Raw genomic sequence first — 19,942 nt, forward strand, 5'->3', positions numbered from 1 at the left:
AAAATCTGTTTGTTCACTATTCCTTGCAGATTGCAGCCCACCGAATATTCACCCAGAGGAGTGGACACATCTGTTTGATTGTGGATTTGACTCACTCAACACTAAACCTACGTCATAGTCAGGGTTCGGGGTAAGGACATGTAATGCAACACCACATAAATATATGTTGGTGTTTGAAAATGTTAATGCCAACTTAAACATGAGTCATGCATATGGTTGCAGTTAAAAAAAGTTGGGAGAGACGTGACTGTAACATTTCTCCTTTTGTAATTGCCTAGTTGGGATGTTGGAGTACTGTTTTAGAATAAATTCCCCCTTAAAGCAATCAAACATCAGTCTTGAGTGAGGCAAAACCACGTCTGAGTCAAGCTCCCCTGCCAGGCAGTTCCCCTGAATTGCAGTAATTTGTGTGAAGCCGTGACACAGTTACTGTTTGTTTTGATGTTGAAAGTTGAGGCTGTGCCATGGGGACAGGGCATGAGGGGTTGAGCCTGGAAAGGAAAGGGGGGGAGAGGCCAAGGACACAACAGAGACCAACAGAGCTGCAGAGCATTTTCCCCTCTCTTACTGACACATTATGGGATCAGACTTCAGGATCTCAATATTAAATCAACTGTCAATCCTCCCAAATGACCACAGCTGGTTTGCATCTCCATTAACGAGGCAACAAGATTTGATCTAAACATGAGTCATGAGGCTGCAGAATGTTCTCTGTCTTCTTTTTCTTGGATTAAATGTCATCCGCCTTTCACTGCTCCTTTTCCTGTTTGTTCCTGTGCACTTTTTAGTAACTTGCTTCATTGCTTTTGTCTCATTGTGTCGCTGTTACAGTCATTTTGAGGATGGACATGTTAAAATGTTATTTACTGATGTTATCCTGTTGAGCTCAGTGGGTTAGAGGTTACCAGGTAAGAGGTTGAATCCCTGCTGTTGCAACCCGTGCTACAAACAAATTGAGCTTCCACAGCTTGAGGTTGAACCCAATACAGAAGTTCCTTAAAGTGCAATGCCGCTGGCTGCTTGATGTTGGCTCTAATTGACTCCCATTCAAAAAGCGTCAACTTCTCTCTAGAAATACTAAGTCTATCATTTTTTTCAACAAGTAATCATGGTCTCAATCACTAAATTTGGGCCCTCTAATAAGTGTGGTGATGGTCATTTTGGAAATTATTGCTCTGGTAATAAGATTTTAAGATTTATAGTAGCTTTGATGTTTGCTGTGTGGGTGCTGATTGACAGCTGTGATTGACAGTTTGCTCACCTGCTGCTCTCCCCGGCTCCAGGACTCGCACCGAGTCAGAATATTGTCATAATATGTCAGTTTAATGATATCGGCCCTGTTAGCGTATTTTTTGAAATAGTAGCTAACATTAGCCCAAGTGTTACCACAGTAAGCTAGCAGTTGCTTCAGTATGAGGTAGCGGGGCTTGTATCCCCCCGCACTTAGTTGGAAGGTTCTGGTTCCAAATGGAAAAGATGGTGTCAACCACCAGCAGCAACTCTGGGCTTCAAACGTGATCCAATGCAAACCAATGGGTGATGTCACACCTCGTTACATCCATCTTAATGTACAGTCTATGAAGCAAATCCATTCATGGTGATTTGGGACATCTTTTTAAAAAGCATACACTTGAATTTGGTGGTTATTTTTATCATGGAAAATGATGCATGCTTAATTTTCAGTGGTTCAATGTCAGTGGTTCATCTGTAACACATTTCTATTGTTCTATTTGTGTCTTCATATAGAAACTGTGCCATAGTGAAGATGTATAAATTTCAGCAGCCAGGAGACTTCAGTCATTAAACATCTGAGAAAGTGCAACCTCTAGGCTACGTCTTCATTTTGGCCCAGTACTTTTCCTATTTTGTCAGCACTCCTGGGGAGAGACTCCAGATTCTGCATGTCAGAGCACAATATTTGATTGTGGATTATATGTGTGCATTTGTCATCTGGTGTCAGTGACTGCAAAGTAACCGGGTTAAGTTCTTCCCATCTTTCATGCACCAGGGGAATAGATTTGCATGTGTGTTTGTGCCTCAGCTGTCAATGAACCTAAAGGTGAGAGCCAAGGCCTTCAAACACAAGACAGCAGTGGCTGTTTGTTTTTGAGAAAACCTCTGTGACATTTTCCAGGATCCTTTCATGTTGACGGGGGTCCAGAGATACGTAATGTCCAACCAACCTTTAGTCCACTGCTTATTTCATCAGGCCACTTCTGCAATCTCATCCCAAAGTTCAAGATGAATTGTTGGTCTTTTTTCCTCCATCTGCCCTCGTCAATGCAAAACGTATTATTCTATCCTCGTGTTTCTTTATCTCCTGTGACCTTTTTGGAATCATAGACTGTGTCTGACCAGAGTGCACCTGGATGAAGTATTCTGGCATACACACCTCTTTTACCACTGCTCCCAGATTTTTTTTTTTTATTTTCAGGGGAAATGATGAAATTTGCAAGGAAAAAAACTCTCACCTTGGCTTCAGTACAAATTTTTATACAAAATAGAAATCTTTATTCAAGTGCATGCCAAACAAGTGATGCGTTGACATCTTTTTTTTTCTATCCATTACAAATTGCATCACTGGAAAAGGATATTGAACTGGGATCGATATTGGTGAGCCACACACTTCACAGTTTATTACAAAAAAAAAGTGCTTCAGAGAGATATACAGCAACCTTGCATCAACATTTACCTGTACAGCACATGATACAGAATGTGATATACAGGTGTCAAAGACAACATTTTGCTCTGAGACTAAGTGATCTCCCATTGATGTGTTCATCAGACATTGTCAAAGACATACAATGCATTGTGCATCAGCTTCATTTAGTGCTTAGTCCAAGTCCAGAATCAGAGGAGTGGCCTCCAACAATCACAACATCATTCACATTGTACTTAAAGGTTAATGTGTTATCAGTTCTTTTATGTGATTTTCAGAGAAAAATGATTTGGTTTTCTATGAATCTTCTTTAGTCAGTTTTAAACCAACATATAAAAGTATTTGACCAAATACTTCAAAGACAGTTGCTCCTCTTTCATTCATTTATCTTTAGCTTTGGCTAAAATTTGATCATGTCAAAGCCTATATGACAATTACCAGATAAGAAAATCCAGCTCCACCCGGTTCTTAGAGAACATGTAGCTTCTTTAAACATTTGACTATTACACAAGAATAACAGGAATTATCATTTAACATCCTGAACCCGAGGCTGTTTTTGCTATCTTTCCCTCTCTTTGGGAGAGTTCGTACATGTCTGAGCCAGTCAGGTAATATTTTAAGAACATTTGGCAAGTGAGTGGTACTATACATCTTCTAGGAAATGAAAAAAAAGTATTTTGATGCCATTTTTCCACAGACTTGAAGGGTATTGAAATATTGTCCCTTAAATAACATTTTTAGGAATTAAGTGTACTGATGTCTTCTTAAAGTTAATGATCAAACTGTTTTATAGACCACCGCAGAGCCTCTAAGATTACATATTGAGAGATTATCTCTCCCTAGGGCTGCAACAACTGAGATTGTTATTACACACAAATGGGAAGTGTCTCATGATCAGTTTTTGGAACTGCACACTGAGTAAATTAACATAAAACTACTTTCCCCACCTGTCTCTCCAGTGCACCAGCTGTAAGCTGCTCTGCTCTGGCATTTAAAGTGTCTCTGAGGTGAAACGGAGATCCTTCCAGCCTGTAGTTTGTCTTTATTCTCTGCTATTTGGCTTGGCATCTCCCATTTTGCCATTTGTTTTAATTTTCCACCGCCTAATCCACAGGAATGGTGTGGCATCAAATATACAATGATCTACAGTCATGTCACTTTCCGTTTGGGTTTGTTTTCTTTCACTTACGCACACAGCTTGTCCACACCGCCATCAATTTATGTTCAGCAGGCAGCAGCGCTTTGTTATTCTGCCATCAGTTAAATGCCCACAACAACATATTCCTCAAAAACAGATGGCAAAGCTACAGCTTTCCATGAAATTAATCAACCTTGCATAAGTAGCAGCAGTAAAGTGTGTTTATGACTGATAAAGATGTCAGTTGATTATACCATGGCTCTGTGGAGAGTGGACAATAACAACTGTGAGTTCAGTTTGTAGCAAGTGAGAATGTGAAGCTTTCAGTAATGTGATTAAAAATGAGGGCAAATGTTATTTAATCCTGGTGCTCAAATGCTCTGTCCTCATACAGAATAGAAAAAACTCCTTTGTAGATAATCTATGTTTGTGCCACATCTTCCAACATATTTAATTCACAGTTATAAGTTTTCGCTTTCTTTTTCTTTGCCTTGGTAATTAAAGGGCTATTTTTTTTTTAATCTATTTTAGTTTCACAGATAATGTAAAATGGAGAGGAACAGAGAGGAGGATATCTGTTATATAAATGTTATCAGCCTGACTAAAACTGTGTCTGCAGCACCCAGTCTGCATAAAAATCTGCATGTCCAAAGAATTTAAGGCTTAACAGTTTACATTAGTTTACCTACAGTCCCCACCAAAAACAACACCTTATTGCGTTTATCAAGATCTTATGTACTTTATTAATTTTTACTCTCTGTCTGTCTCTCTCTCTGAATTGCACATGTTGCTAAATTCATTCAGGATTAATTCACTCAGATCCTGGTGATGACCACGCGCACTAGGTCTCTCTCTCTCTCTCTCTCTCTCTCTCTCTCTCTCTCTCTCTCTCTCTCTCTCTCTCCGACGCACGTGTGTGTGTGTGTGTGTGTGTGGGAGAGAGAGAGAGAGAGAAAGAGAGAGAGAGTCACACTGGAAAACAGAGAATCAAAACGCGCTCAAAAAACGTAACGCTTTGTTAGGTGTACTGGAAGGGTGGAAGGCTAACAACAGCTGAGATTATCACGTGCACAGGGTACCTGCTCACTCCGAGGGGGGGTGGGGGGGCTGGGCATGGTGGGAGGCGTCTCTAGCATCAGCGGCGCGTTGCACAGAGACATTTCTTGCGCTCCCAACTGTTGGCTGGAAGCACCGGTCGAGCGCAGTCCTGCACATGGTCGCTTTCTGTACCAGTTGGCACTGGATGCATGAAACACGGATGTAATTTCCCCGCTTATTAAAAGATGCCTACAGACATGGAAACATCCATGAGCTACAATGATAGAAACGCTGCGTAACTGACAGCACGCCTACAACGACAAGGGACTGGTGCGCTCTGGCACCGGAGGAAAGCAGTCACCAAACTTCACACGAACAAAGCACCAATTTAGGACAAAACACCGGGACACTGTGAGACTGAACATGTTTCCTTGGAATAATTGTAATCTGTATTTATAGCCTAATTATCAACTTCAGCACCAGAATAAGGTGTGGAAAGCGTCCGTGTTGTGCTCATTCTGCTCCCCCCGACCGCGCCAATGTTAGGATGGCTTGTGGCTCTGTGCACTGTGATCCTGGTGGTCTTAATTTGGCCAGGCTCTGCTATGCTTCAAGGACTGGGGATTTCACGGCAGGCAGCGAAGGACAAGACCGTGAGGTGTATTTCAGACCGAGAGGGGAGCGACGGTGCGCAGACGGCCTGTGTGACCGATGAGAAAACACGCACCGTGGCACTCATCTGCAAACCGTCCGCGCTGGCCAACTATCTCCTAAAACACTGCAGGACTTTCAGCAATTACTCGCCGTGTGTCGGGTGGACGTGGCGGGCCAGCGCCTTCCTCCTGAGTGTGTATGAGGCGTGCTGGCCGTACGACAGTCCGGTCCAATTTGTGCGGGACAACCTGCAGCTGAGCGACGATGGGCTGTTGGCCTTGGACTGGGCAGTTCCGTCCTACCAGAAACGACGCAGGACTTCCAGTCACTCCACCAGCCCGGTTCTTCTCATCATCCCAAACTCTTTTGGGAAGATCACAAGAAATGTGTTGAAGGTAAACTGTGAGTTCTTTGGTTCTCCCACAGACTGCACTGTAGGCTATAAAATTCCCCTTATAGTATAGAAATGACATATTCATGTAGAACAGCAAGTTTTACAAAAGATGAGGGTCATGGGAAAGTTCATGATTACAAGTCATAAAAATAAAATAAAACAGTCCACAAACCTGATACCTATAAAATGTTGGAAATAGTAGTTTCCATATTTTCTGCAGACATTACAATACAGTTTCTGAATCTCTAAATATTTACAGAAACCTATTAGTATTCATTTCACTGAAAATCATCAGGATCCTCTCACTAGATGCACCTTTTGGGAATTTGATAAACTTTGCAGCTCCTCTGTAATTCAGCATCTGTGTTTCAGCATATATCGACATGATGAAAATTACAGCAGCTTGCATTGAAACATACTGTGCATGGCATGTTTTTCAATGTCTACCAACAGTAACTCTGCACTTTAAAATAAAGTGGAAATTAGCACAGCTCAGATACAACATAATACCCTCAAATAATAACAAATAATAACCTCAAATTCAGTAAGAAGAAACCTAAAACCTTCAAGATACATATTGAATACATGCACTGACAGATACTGTTTGCACAAAGCATTTTGAAAGAGAAACTAGTCATACATTCAGTAATTTAAAAGAGATGTGGGAAGAAGCCAGAGCAGATCAATGGCCATTTGGCAAGGCAATCACTTGAGCTTAAGGCATTGCAAGCTCAGTCAGAAGAGAAAAGCCAAGTGATAAAAAAGAGCAGATGCGGAGGCAGCACCAGTCTTTCAACTGCTCTTTCAATACACTGACTGAGGTAATTGAGTGAGGGATTACAAAGCATCGCTTGACTTGAGGGGCCCGGGGAAGTGCTGCGCTGCTCCACATGAATGCCTGTTGGCTCTCGCACCACTCTGGGCACCTGGCACTGTGCTAGCTCATTTCATTTCATACTGTTAGCTCTGTGTGCAAATCCGTCACAGGCTTACTGTCATCTCCATGTCAGAAATAACAACTCTGCAAGAACTCAATACTAAAAACAAATGTGTTTGGCATCTAGTCTAATCTAGAATTAATAACTTCTTGTGTGTGTTGATCTAAAAAAACAAAGGATGGATGATGACAGAATAGAGGAAGAGAAGTGGAAAAAACAATGGTGAGACTAAAATGGAAGGAAAAAAAGGAGATACATGATGAATTTAAGCTTTAGGAAAAAGTAACATGATGGATAAAAAATAATTGTCAGATTTTGACAGATCTGTGTCTTTTTTGAGGAAGACATCACAGTAGAGAGTATTTATGATGCTGTCAGCCAGTTATGCTTGGGAGGCTTGGAAGCTGAGGCGCCACAAGGGATATACACCAATTAATATTGCTCCTGTCACTGGTGAGATTCTCTGTGCATAACCCAGTCAGTGTGTGTGTGTGTGTGTGTGTGTGTGTGTGTGTGTGTGTGTGTGTGTGTGTGTGTGTGTGTGTGTGTGTGTGTGAGAAAGAGATAAAAAGAGCTCATGTGTGCGTGGGCACACACACACGGTTCTATATCTGTGACAGAGAAGAAACAAAGAGAGAAATGTGGATTCTTTTTAGAGTGTGTGAGCTCACAGTCTCTGTCCCCTCCTCTTTTACACAGCATGTTTCAGGAACTCATGAATTTATGAATGAGCCTCATCTTAAATCATTCAGATTTTTACACTCAGTTTGTCTAAGGCTCCTTTGTTTCATCCAGTCTGGCGTGATTCAGGATGGAGAAATGTTGATACAGTATCTAACTGTACTCTTACACAGTATTTTCAAATGGCTTTATGCTTGGTTGAAACCTAATTCAACATGTTAGTCATAAAACACACTAAACATACCACCTCAGTCAATAATTCACATTATTATCAGGATCACAATGCAAACCATGTTGCTGGGTGCTCCCATGATGAAAATATATTGAGAGTACGTCACTTTTTAGTAAAAAAGAAGTGTCACAATTCCCAAAAATACATCTCCTTGGATCTCTCTTTCTTGTTTTATCTCTCTGTGTCCATCTCAGTCCCTCGATATTTATAAGTTATTTATATTAATAAGAAGTAGTTTGACATTTTGATATTTTACACTTATTTGCTCACTTGCAGAGAGTTAGATGACAAGGAGAAGGTCAATACCACTCTCATATATGTATAGTAAATATGAAGCTACTGCCAGCAGCTGGTTAGTTGAGCTTAGCATAAAGACTGGAAACAATCCTGTTCAAATGTAACAAAATCTGCTTACCAGCACCTCTAAAGCTCATAAATAAACATGTTTTACCTTGTTTGTTTAATTCATACAAAAAATGTAATGAAAGTAAAAATGATTTCTATCTGACTATTTCTTTGGCAGGCGTAGTAACTTCCTGATGTCATGTTGTCACAGTGAGACTGCAGGAACTTTCACCACCTGGCCAATAAGAGAGTTCAGCATATACAGTAAACCAGTGTAAAACAATGTGCCGGTTTTGTGTTAAGCTAAGTGGCAGCAGACTGTATATTGCACGAACAGATATGAGAGTTGTATTGATCTTCTTATCTAACACTGAGCAAGAAAACAAATACATTTGTTTCCTAAAATGTCAAACTATTACTTTAAACCAGCCCTGCATTTATCTGAGTCTACATAGAAACCACAGAAAAACAAATTAAACCACATTATCTGTCTTAAGCTCCACCATCAACAGTTAACTTTTAACCTATTTTCACTCAGCGGTCAGCTTGATATGTTGAAGGTGTGTGGAGACATGTAGGATTGAGCCCCGTTGTTCAGCCTGTTATCAGTGTAAAGAGGCATGTTGAAAGGTGATAAATGCTCCTGGAGGCAGACATCCAGCTGTTGCAGCCGACTCCCCTCATTTGATTTACACGTGTCACACTTTCCTGACAGAGCAGATAGATTTGTGGGTAGTTTCACAATAATTTTGTGACCCAAGTTCAGAGTTTTGTTCAGTATGCTTACAGCACTCATTCATTAAATATATTTCATTCTTTATAGATAAGGAAATGTGATATAATCTGGCAATTATGTGTAATTTACCATTCAAAACTCAAATTGGTTTCCAGACTATTCCTTTTACCTTCAGATTGCTGAGAGAGCAACTTTGGAATTTTCCAAATTCCTTGTGGGATGGGATAATAGCTTCGCACTCATGCAGTGGAAGTGGGAAAGATTTACCATTAATAATCATGATTAGATCAGTGAAAAGAGTACTGTAATAGTAGCAGTAATACATCACCATTACCAGTTGGGGAAATTTCTAGCCAGCTTTCCAGCAGTGTAAGACCCAATGCAGACAGGGCATAAATGAATTAATGTCCATATATTGTTGCTCCTAAGCATTCATCAAAAACATATTGTACTCATGTTACAGTTTTCACTGGGAACAAACAGCAGTGAATAGGCCAAAGAAACAAGCAGCACGTCTGTGTTTTCTGTCCCAACATCACTTTGTGAATTTTACAGCTTGGTGTCGACACATTGTGGCCAAACAGCCCACGTATGGGCAGTGTGTAAGTATTACTGTAACACAGTGACCTCTTTTTGGTTTGCTGCCTATGTGTGCTTCAGTAAAATGATGACAATGTGGGTAAATAGTTGACCTACAATTTTGATTTAAGGGTGTTTACATTAATATTTGGCAAAGAGTGTTGACCATAAATGTCCTGATGTGAAGTGGACACAGCATCTCACATCAGTGCCTTGTTTTACCTGCAGTGTGCAATCTGCACATCAAGATTTAGCAGCACCTCTGTGTATGACTCCTGAGAGATGTTGCTCCTTAATGCTAACACATTTCTGTTGTTAGATGGCAAATTTTACCAACCAGTACAGGAGTAGAATAGAAATATGCACATACCTCCAGTGTAATGTTTCAACTTTGCAATAAGACCAGTAAAACAAACCATTTATTGTAAAAGCTATTTTTTAGAGGCTCGAAGAACACGATCTAGCTTGAAAAAATGGCTCGGTACTTCAGTTGTCAATATTTTTACTTTGTTGTTATCTTCAATAATTCATAGCTACTCTCCCGTTTGAATGTATGTCTGTGATGCTTAACGCTTTGAAATTCAGCCAAACAGATAAATTGTCTTGCACCTGCAAAACATATATTTTAAAGTCCATCATTTTGTCAGCCTGTTGTAGTTTAACGACACTCTTTATCTGAGGTTTCATTACTTTCCAACCCACCGCTGTTGCATCACACATTAGATGGAGGGGACACATTTTTCTATCTATGTCAACTGTAATTAGAAAAGAAAAACAGAAACAGCCTGTGGTTTGTTTATCTTGCTATTTTTAGGCCTCATACAATTAGTTGGTCAGCAAACTGCCAACCAACTAACTTTATAAAGATGGCAGTCATGTAATTAATTACATAACAAGTACAATTTGAATCTTTAAATTGAATTTTATCTTTTTTTTTGTTGTTGTTGTTGTTGTTTTTGTTCTTCAGCAAAGCAATGAAATGAAAGCATCCACATGTAATGTCCTGTACAGCAGCATACAGCAGTATCATGTTTCAGGATCCATTTCAAGATCAAATTATTCACGTTAAAATAATAACTCTACCCCTGCATATATTTAACTCAGAGAAGCAAAACTGTTCCTGGGACATGTATCACAAGCTTGTTGAAGAGTATTTCAGCAAACTATTGACCTGAACAGAGGGCAGAGCTTTGCGGTGAGATGCTTTGTTGCCTCTAAAAGGCTTTTAATCGAATAACAGCCTTAATTTAACTTGATTTGTGGCGACATGTCCCGATGAAGCCACTGAAGGTTGTTAGACATTAGAGAACCCTCTTGTATTTATGTTGTTGCCATTGTTTCAGTAGAGTGAGGAGAATAAATGCCACCCTGTTGTGTGTGTTCATAGTTGTGTGTATGTATATGAGGTGTGAGAGCTGGCATGTTGTCTTGTGTCTGGAGTCCCTGCTAAAGGAATTTGTCACTGACCTGACAGTTAATCAGCTCTGGCAGAAAACGACTGGAGTAGCTGCCGATCTGTTTTTACGGTTTCTACAGTGTAGCTGAGATATCTAACAATAACAGCACCTGATGCAGAGTAAACATGACATTTTAGGAAAAGTATTGCCATAAACTCTGATCAAACTGGATTAAACTACAAATTGTTTTCGCAATTCATATAAAACCTGATAACATCAAGAAAGCAGTCAGGACCCACGTTCCCTCTGAAATGCATGTACTGTGTGTGTCTTTGCAAAGTTCATGTAGTTTGTAGCATTAATTTGATAATTTATTAGATTATCCTGAAGATAAATACTTCATTTGTTATGTTAGTCGTTGCTCCACTTCTACCCACAAAAAGTAGGTTTTGAGGTTTTGGTGACAAATGATGTAACAGACAAATCGATGGATTTAGTGAATTCTTCCTCACACAGGTAACGCTGTTTACCCCAATAACAAACAAACAAAAAAAAAAATCAATTTAATTTGCCTCAAAGTTGAGGAGTTTTCACTGTGTGTCCCTGTTACTGCATCACCCACAGTGCCTGATGATAGTTTACAGCGTGTGGCTGTATTATTACCTGGCCTGGCAGGCATAAGCAGGATGAAATCATTTCACTCTCAGTTCACCTAATTTAATCTCAGTCGCAACTTTCATCACTCAGAACCCAGCTCTTATATGAAAATTAAATTGTAAAACATTTAAAATCATTTATCTTAATGTCTTTGGGAATCAAACTGATCTCAATTGATTTATATTCATTTGAAATTGCATTTTGAATCAGTTCAAATCGGTATCTATGGAATGAGTTTGAGAGCTGAGTAAGGAACAAATAAATGAATGTTCTTGCGTATTATCTGAGAGTTTTTTTCACACTACCTAGTCATGTATCTGGCCTGTAATCCCTCTTTTTATATAGACAACCAGAAAGTGGCATAAATGCTACTGCAGTCCTTCTCTGCTTGTAAATATTTAATGCAGTGATGCTGCAGCTCTTCCTGCATTCAGTGGGGATTTGTGCAGGTTTAAAGCAGAATGTAACTCATTTTAAAACCTGACAATTTATTTGCCACAGTCCCACCATTGTCTCTGATCGTACAGTAGGTCTAAGAAGTAGAGATGTGAACTGGGCTCCTCTTGTGTTGAGATGAAGCAGAGTGACACTGCAGATTTATTACTTGTGGTTCCAGACACTGTAGTGGATAATTTATTCTTAAGGTAATATTCAGAGCTTAGACTGGAAGGCTCACTCATCTTCATTCTTTCTCTGCATGGAGAGCTTTTCAATGTAATTTATATGATGTGATTCATTGTCAGTTCTGTCCTACTTAAAATCAAAATGTTCCAGTCTTTCCACAGTTAGGGGTGTTTTTCCTATCTTATGGCTCCCTTAGGTTTCATCATGTGTCCTGATTATTTTTGTTTGACTGGATATAATAGAAAAAAAAGGTCCCATTTTTGCATGAGTAAGTATGAGAATATGTGTTGTTCTACTTGAACTATTACTATTATTGTCAAAATCAAAAAACAACAGAACCATTGTTTTTAAGAGCAAGCTCCTTGAGAGCATTAAAAGCCAAAAATTAATGAAAGATGAAAGATTTGGGGGGAGCAGAAGAGAATTTTAAAGATTTGAAAGACACATATTCAGTGATACCTGCTTCATGAAATTGGCTTGTTATTGTTATTGTTTATTTAATTTGGTATTTTACATAACGCTTCAAGGAGCCACACGCTAAATTTTGCTGTTTTACAGTGTGGTTAGTTTACTTTAGCATATTCTCCTATATTTGGCACAGAATTTAAACTGACTCACAACATTTGTACATACATTTGCATACATGATTTGCATTTTTTTAAAAATGTTACACATTTGAATTCATGTTAAAGAAAAATGAAAAAGATTATATTTCACATTCAGTTGTGAAGCAGTTTCTTACATTCAGCAATGATTCCACTGCCCAAATATCCAATATTGTCACATTCATAACAAAATAAGCACAATAATAGTAATTTATTCTGCAAGAAACAGTGGATTGAGATATTTTTGCAGATTGAAAGGGAAGACTTTCTGCCAGAGACATGAGATCACAGCTTTCCATATTCAAGTCTGTGTTGTTCTCCCCTTTCCAATTTTGCTTCCAGCCCAGTTCAAGGGGAGCTGCAGAGTGCAGGTTGAGGCTGTCTGGGCTGCAGATGGACATCATCTCAGCTAATGAGATTGTGCACAATGTTGGCCTCCACCAAGGCCTCCACAGTACCTGAGAACTGTTGCACATGCCTGTACATTCTCCAGGTGAAGGCCAAGTGGCAACCTGAAGCTGTGGATGGACTTCTCATATCACATTAGTTTTCCCGGTTATGGCCTCATCATTTGTTTTTTATGTCCAAATATGGACTGTTGGATCAGCTGTTAGAGGTGGTACAACTGACCTGGAGGAAAGATGAAAACTCATTAAAATTTATTCCAGGGGGAAAGCACTTTCAAATTTTGGTTTCCCACTGGAAATTAATTAGTTGTTTCTGTAAAAATATGAGTCGGTAGACATTTTGAAAACAACAAGTTGATGTTAGCATGATGAAATCCAACATTTGAATGAATAGTTACGCAATGCTCTTAGAAGATATACATATTTTTATTGCATCTATTCACATGGAAATTCCTAGGTTGTTCATTATTTAGAGAGGGTTTTGTTGGCCACTGCTGCTTTTGCACTGAAAGCAGTATCTAAGCATGCATAAGTCTTGTGGGCTGATACATTTGTGTAAAACTATTTTATTAAATAGTTTAATATTGTGTATCTATCTCCAGAACATTTTGTTTCTTACCTTGTGATTCAGGTGATTCAGGCATGCTGTATTTTTTTGCAAATGTAAAACATTGTGTTGTACAGAAAACAGAAAACCACACACAGTTAAGTGATAACACTAGATTTTCACCACGGCCTTTCCCAATGTAGTGATGTTGCTTGTTCCTAAGAATGGTTAAACTGGACCTAGTTTTACTGTGTTTTCATTTCCCCTAATAACTGGTCATTTCTTTTTCCATACAATAAAAAGAGGAAGGCTACTGTGCATTTTCAGGTGTTACAACTGCAAAAAACATGTAGTGGAAACTGAGTTCTAAAAGGAGGCATTGTTTAATTCTGTGGTATTGCAACCAAGAGACCAACAGCACCAAAGCCACACTGATTCAACCACATGGCCTATTCAGAGGGTAGAGTTGTATATGAATCATCAACTGTTTCATGTACCTTTTCCGTAATGTTATATTAATGGACACATCCTTTTCTTTCTCTGTTCCTTCTCTCTCTGCAGTTGTGTGAAACAGCTCTTTCCCACGGCTACCTCCCAGTAGTCTTCAACCGCCGCAGCCATAACGGCACACCGCTCACCACCCTCAAACTGCAGCAGTTCGGTGACCCTGCTGACCTGCGAGAAGCTGTGCGCTACATTCGCTATCGGCAGCCTGCAGGAAGACTGTACGCAGTGAGTGAGAGCACCGGGTCAGGTCTTCTCCTGTCTTACCTTGGGGAGTGCGGATCATCGAGCTACGTGACAGCGGCCGTCTGCCTGTCACCCGTGTTCCGCTGCCAGAGCTGGTTCGAAAATGGACTCTGCTGGCCCCTGCAGTGGACTTTGGTGCTCTACCAGAAGATCTGCCTCAGCAGGTATGGAGGGAGAGGGAAGGTCTGAAGTTAGACAAATTAAAAGTGTAAACATAATATCACTGGTGAAAAAGGAAACTGAAAGATTAACTTTGCAGGTTTTTAAAGAATAATTGTAAATATTACTGCTTGGGTCATATTTTCATAGCTTTGCCCATCATTTCTACATTGCTACAATGAAGTCTAACCAAAACTACAAGCTGTCAGGTGATCAGGATGTAAACAAGGTGATAGTTTAGCGAGATTTAGCCGTATTGAAGGCAAAACCGAAAGTGATCACACCTAAAATGTTGGTATAATTCCCTCATTGTACAAGAAAACTGCGTGTGCACAACTATGGCAAGTAGGTGAGCTCAATTTTGAACCAGAAAGTTGATCTGCAGACTGCGATTGATGTTTGACTAACTTTGGATATTGTTAAAAACCTTCTGATTGTGAGCACTCAAAGCCCAAAACACAACCACTATAGATACAAACAAAAAAAAAACACTTGAAACATAAAAATACTACCAGATCTCAGCAATTACAGTAACCTCATGAGTACTTGCAGATTGGAATCATGACCAAAACTGCAAAAATAAGGTTGTATAAAACTGAAATTCTCCTTTAATGAAGGTTAGTAACCTGCAGATAGACGATATTGTGAACTTTATAGATTTCTGGATGCAGATATACAGTACAAAGTACAGCACATATCTCCTAGTTTTAGAAGATGGCACATTAGTTTAAATGAGATTTGCAGGATAGGAAGTAATAGACAGCTTCTCCTTTATTCCAGTTTTCTCTGAGGAGTATATCACACAGTGTCAAGAATATGATAAAACAGTTTCATAAAGCTGCTGCATGAAGGATGTCATATTTTTATATTATCATCTTAGATAAAAATGAAACAAAAAAAGGAGAATTGTGAATTTTCAGTCAGCCAAAAGCGAGATGCTGTTAAAAAAAAAAGGATTGTAAGAAAAACAGATGCATGTACTCACTAGCCGTTCATTGCAAAGGCACAGGCAATTAAGAAACAATCAAGTTACTGTAGCAACAGATGGTCTGCTCAGTGTCGAGACATTGATTCTGAGAGACATCGTGACCCAGGTAAAGTTTCTCAAATCAATGCCAATGGGGAAATGAGACCCATGTAGCTCCTCAAAATTGATTTACTGGTTTTCTCTTGTTTTCTGTGGTTATTTGTGTGTCTGTGTGTGTGTGTGTGTGTGTGTGTGTGTGTGTGTGTGTGTGTGTGTGTGTGTGTGTGTGTGTGTATGCGTGTGTGTGTGTGTGTGTGTGTGTGTGTGTGTGTGTGTGTGTGTAGGTACAGGACAGTGCTGGGTGAGACCATACAGACAGACACCCTGTTTTCTAGCTGTTCCTTGCGTGGCATGGAGGAGACGCTGTTCTGTCAGGCTGGCAGCAGCAGTAATACTTCAGGTTCTTGGGATGCTTACTGGGAACGTAACGAACCCTTAAGAGACGTGGACGAAGTGGCTATTCCTGTTCTGAGCGTGTGCGCTCAAGATGACCCTGTCCGTGGTGACACCCAATCCACGGTGCCCCTGGAACTCTTTGAGACCAACCCACATTTTTTTCTCCTCCTAACAAGCTGTGGCGGTCACTGCGGTTTCTCCACCCAGTCCGAGGGGAGTGCCGCTGGTGGCTCTGTGGTTGCACCGAACACTGGGATGGAGAGCTGTGGGACCAATTGGAGCCACAAAGCTCTGCTGGAATTCTTTCGGGCGACCACAGACTTCTTTGCTGCAGAGGAGAGAGCAAAGCAACTCGCTGCAAGGAGGAGGGGGCTCGGGGGAGGCTCAGGGGGGAGGGTTTTCCGCCACCGCAGCGTTAGTACATGTAAACGAATGCCAGCGTGTTCCCATAATATCCATGCCATTTACAATTGGCAGAGGTCCTATACACGATGAGGGAGCTTGATGGAAGTTGATGGACTACACTTATGCTGTTTTAATTTGGGATATGAAGGACTGTCTGTATGTGACTCTCAGCCACAAAGTGCTGTCATAACCACAACTAGAAAAGTGCTCGGGTTTGTGAGGCACTGAGGTCATGGAGAACTTTTAAGCGAGAGAGAGTGAGTGTTGTTATCACATGCTTGATGTGAGCCGTAAAACACTAAGACACACAAAAAAAAAGCTCATGACAGGCCACAAGCTTGCGTGCAGCTGTGTTCAAACTGTTCAAACTGTTGACAGTAAACTCTCAAGATGGGTGGCTTATCTATTTTTCTACAGACTGATAACAAGTCTCTTCACTGCCAGCTGTTGAAACTGAAGGATTCTGTCACAGATTTATTAACACACACACGTATTGATCCATTAATTAATCACATTTTACACAGTTTGCAACATTTGAAACCACAACTGCATCAGCATTTGGGATATTTGAAACATTGACACTTACTGTAGTATTTTATTGAAGTTTGGTATAAATTAAGAATATGTATTGGGGAGAAAATATGTTGAAAGGTTGTATAAAAGAAAGTTTACTGTGTATATTATTGGATGTTCTCTTTTTTTATTAGGGAAATGTCCTGTGATGCGTACAGTGGAAGAACTTGTATGTGACTGCTACCCAGTCAGCCACAGGAAAGTCTGTGTTATGAGGTTATGATACTTTAATGAGCTGGTTGGCTGGAGGCACTTTATGAGTTTTCCTGTCTCATCATTCAAACTCTGTGATCAGATGTTTCCCCCAGCAAGTGGTGAAGCTGTTAGGAGGCTGGTTTACTGAGATGGAGCATTCGAAACTTAGCAGTATAATGTTGTTTGAAACATTTCTTGAGTTTCTAGTAATTTTGTTATCTGGGTTCACTCTCATGCATAAGGCTAATAAAGTGTAGAATACATACTTTATTAGAAGGTAAGAAATATATTGTGTTCAAAGGGCAGCTCTACAGTTCAATAAGCAGGAAAAAAAGCCGAGATTCAGAACAGTAGAAAGCAGAACTTAGGATACAAACCTACCTACCAAGCATTATTCATCAACTTATTGTTGTATTCTGTTTCATAAAGATGCTATACACACCTCATATATGTATGATATTACATGATGGAACTATGGAAAATAAAAGTATAATAAAGGAACGATGATGACAAACTTGGTATATATGCTTTGTAGAGGCAATATGTTGTGAAAAATAACACTAAAAAGGTTGTTTTTCTGCCAGTATTTTGCATTTTACTGTAACTTGTTCTCAACTTCTAATTATTTTTGGTTATTCACTTGTTGATTTTTTTCAAGTAAGTAGATAAAGTTTATTTAATATAGCATCTTTCACAGAGCAGATCACAAAGTGCTTCGCAAGAGTAAAATTGCTAAAGAAAAGCACATCAGATTAAAATTGTAATCTGTGGTCTTGTCAAACCCCTGCTGAGTCAATGCTCACAGACACTCCCTATTATAGCACAGTCCTCACAGCCATTTCATGTTGTGAGTGTGCGTGTGTGTGTGTGTGTGTGTGTGTGTGTATGTGTGAGTGTGTGTGTGTGTGTGTGTGTGCGTGTGTGTGTGTGTGTGTGTGTGTGTCTGTGTGTGTGTGTTTGTCACATTCACTGCAGTGTTTGTCTGCCCACTGAGCCTTATCCACTCAGACAGCTGGAACACAGCAGTGTACACACAGAATGTGTGCCGGCAGACACGTTATCAACATACACCCTCACCATCTCACACACACACATACACACAAACACACACACACAGACACACACAAACACACGAATGAGCATGCAAACAAGATGTCATGCGTGCATACATGCAGGATACTCCTATACATGCTCATAATCTACAGGAAGATTCTCAGTCTCACACAAAATATAAAGTGGCTGTGACACACACACACACACACACACACACACACAGAAACTATGCCATGACATTTGCACCAGTACAGATCATGTTTCCATGACAGTAATCTGAAATGATACCAAGCTTGGCTCATTATGAACTCAGCAAAAGTATTTGAAAATAACATTTTCCAAAAAAAATGTTGATAGAAACACATTTTTAAACATTGTTTTGTTTCCCATTTAGTACAAGCTGTCACTGTCAAACAGGTGCAACCTGACAAGACATGACAAGCTGATCTACATTTCTTATAAGAATTAGAGCAGAGAGTGTCTCCAACCATGGTATGTTTTCCCATTTGTGTGATTTTCCAGGCATGGGCTTTTGTCATGGACATAATAAAAATAATTTGAAACAGGATAACAACATTTTAAGTGTTCATAATCACGCAAAAAAAGAGGGAATTTTGTACTTAAAAGGATGTATTTGGAGGATATCAACTTGATTTGATTATTTGGATGGCTTACATCTCTTATTAGTTTCAGATAAACTTTTGAATATCTGTTTACACAAAACAAAGACTGTGGATTTTGTCCCCCATCACTTACTTTGAAATCACTTTAGGAAAGGATATTTTAACAACCAGTATGAAAAGGAGGATTTGTTAAAGCAAGTAAAAACTGGTTCAATGTATATATGGGCACCTGACTATTGTTTTAAGACAGTCTTGAAAAAATGCAAACCTATCCTTTAAACTCTGAATCAGAAGCCTTCACTTAACTCTATAAATGACATGCTTTAATGGTGCTGCTACAGGACAAGTCAGGACTGACTGACATACCAATGGTTTAAATTGTAGCACTGATACCATGTATGACAGTAGACAAACACACTGTAAGTATAAACAGAGCTGCAGATGAGTCTTTGCAGAAGCAGTGCAGCACAATGCAAACAGTTTGATAAATAGCAAAAGATGCATAAATGGTCGAGGTACAAAAGATGTATTGATATCCGTCTTATTAGTACATGCACAAATTACTGTTGCATTAGTGTTTTACATCTATTGCATATTGCAGCTGTGTTTTAATGTGCTTTATAAATCATTTGTAAGCGAATGTCAATGCCTGACAAGCTTAAATATTGTCAGCAAATAAAGCCTGTGTATTCACTGCAGATAGGTCTTATCACTGGTACCATAATTTACATACTTTCTCTTAATAATGGTAGTACAAAAATGCATAAATGATGTGTAAAAGAAATGGCAATGGTCATTTATGCATGTCTAACACTAAAATGTTTAGCAGTGAATTCCTTTTTTGGCACTCCTATTTAGGAAATTAGTCTAAGACTTGATGTTGAAACTACCAGACCGAACAGTAAACCTCTGAAAGGCAGTTCTGTGGTCCCTTATTACTGGAATAAATCTGGGCAGCACATGCTGAAAAACAGCATATGTGACAGGAGAAAAAAGGGCTTTATGTAACCTGTCCTGCTTTGTTGTTGACATTAAGCCTCATAATTTATGACCAAAAGTAGATACTGTTTCCTCCCAATAAACCCTGGCTTTCATTGGCCTCTAGCAAATTAAGCCATTAAGATTGAATT

General features: G+C 39.6%; 1 protein-coding gene across 1 annotated transcript; it reads left to right on the forward strand.

Annotated features, from left to right (window-relative positions):
• Window positions 1–4,908: 4,908 nt before the first annotated feature.
• On the forward strand, window positions 4,909–17,650 carry abhd15a (abhydrolase domain containing 15a). Its single transcript, XM_067594625.1, has 3 exons — window positions 4,909–5,884; window positions 14,193–14,545; window positions 15,852–17,650. Exons 1-3 carry the CDS (start codon window positions 5,375–5,377, stop codon window positions 16,456–16,458), a joined length of 1,470 nt encoding a protein of 489 aa, XP_067450726.1. The 5' UTR covers window positions 4,909–5,374; the 3' UTR covers window positions 16,459–17,650.
• The last annotated feature ends 2,292 nt before the right edge of the window (window positions 17,651–19,942 follow it).

This window comes from Thunnus thynnus, chromosome 7, assembly GCF_963924715.1.
Source record: "Thunnus thynnus chromosome 7, fThuThy2.1, whole genome shotgun sequence".
NCBI lineage: Eukaryota > Metazoa > Chordata > Actinopteri > Scombriformes > Scombridae > Thunnus > Thunnus thynnus.

Excerpts from the sequence above, each read along its gene's own strand:
- abhd15a (XM_067594625.1), top strand. The coding sequence starts at position 5,375 with ATGTTAGGATGGCTTGTGGCTCTGTGCACTGTGATCCTGGTGGTCTTA. Across the intron at positions 5,885-14,192 it reads TCACAAGAAATGTGTTGAAG|TTGTGTGAAACAGCTCTTTC; the intron begins GTAAACTGTGAG and ends CTCTCTCTGCAG. Across the intron at positions 14,546-15,851 it reads CAGAAGATCTGCCTCAGCAG|GTACAGGACAGTGCTGGGTG; the intron begins GTATGGAGGGAG and ends GTGTGTGTGTAG.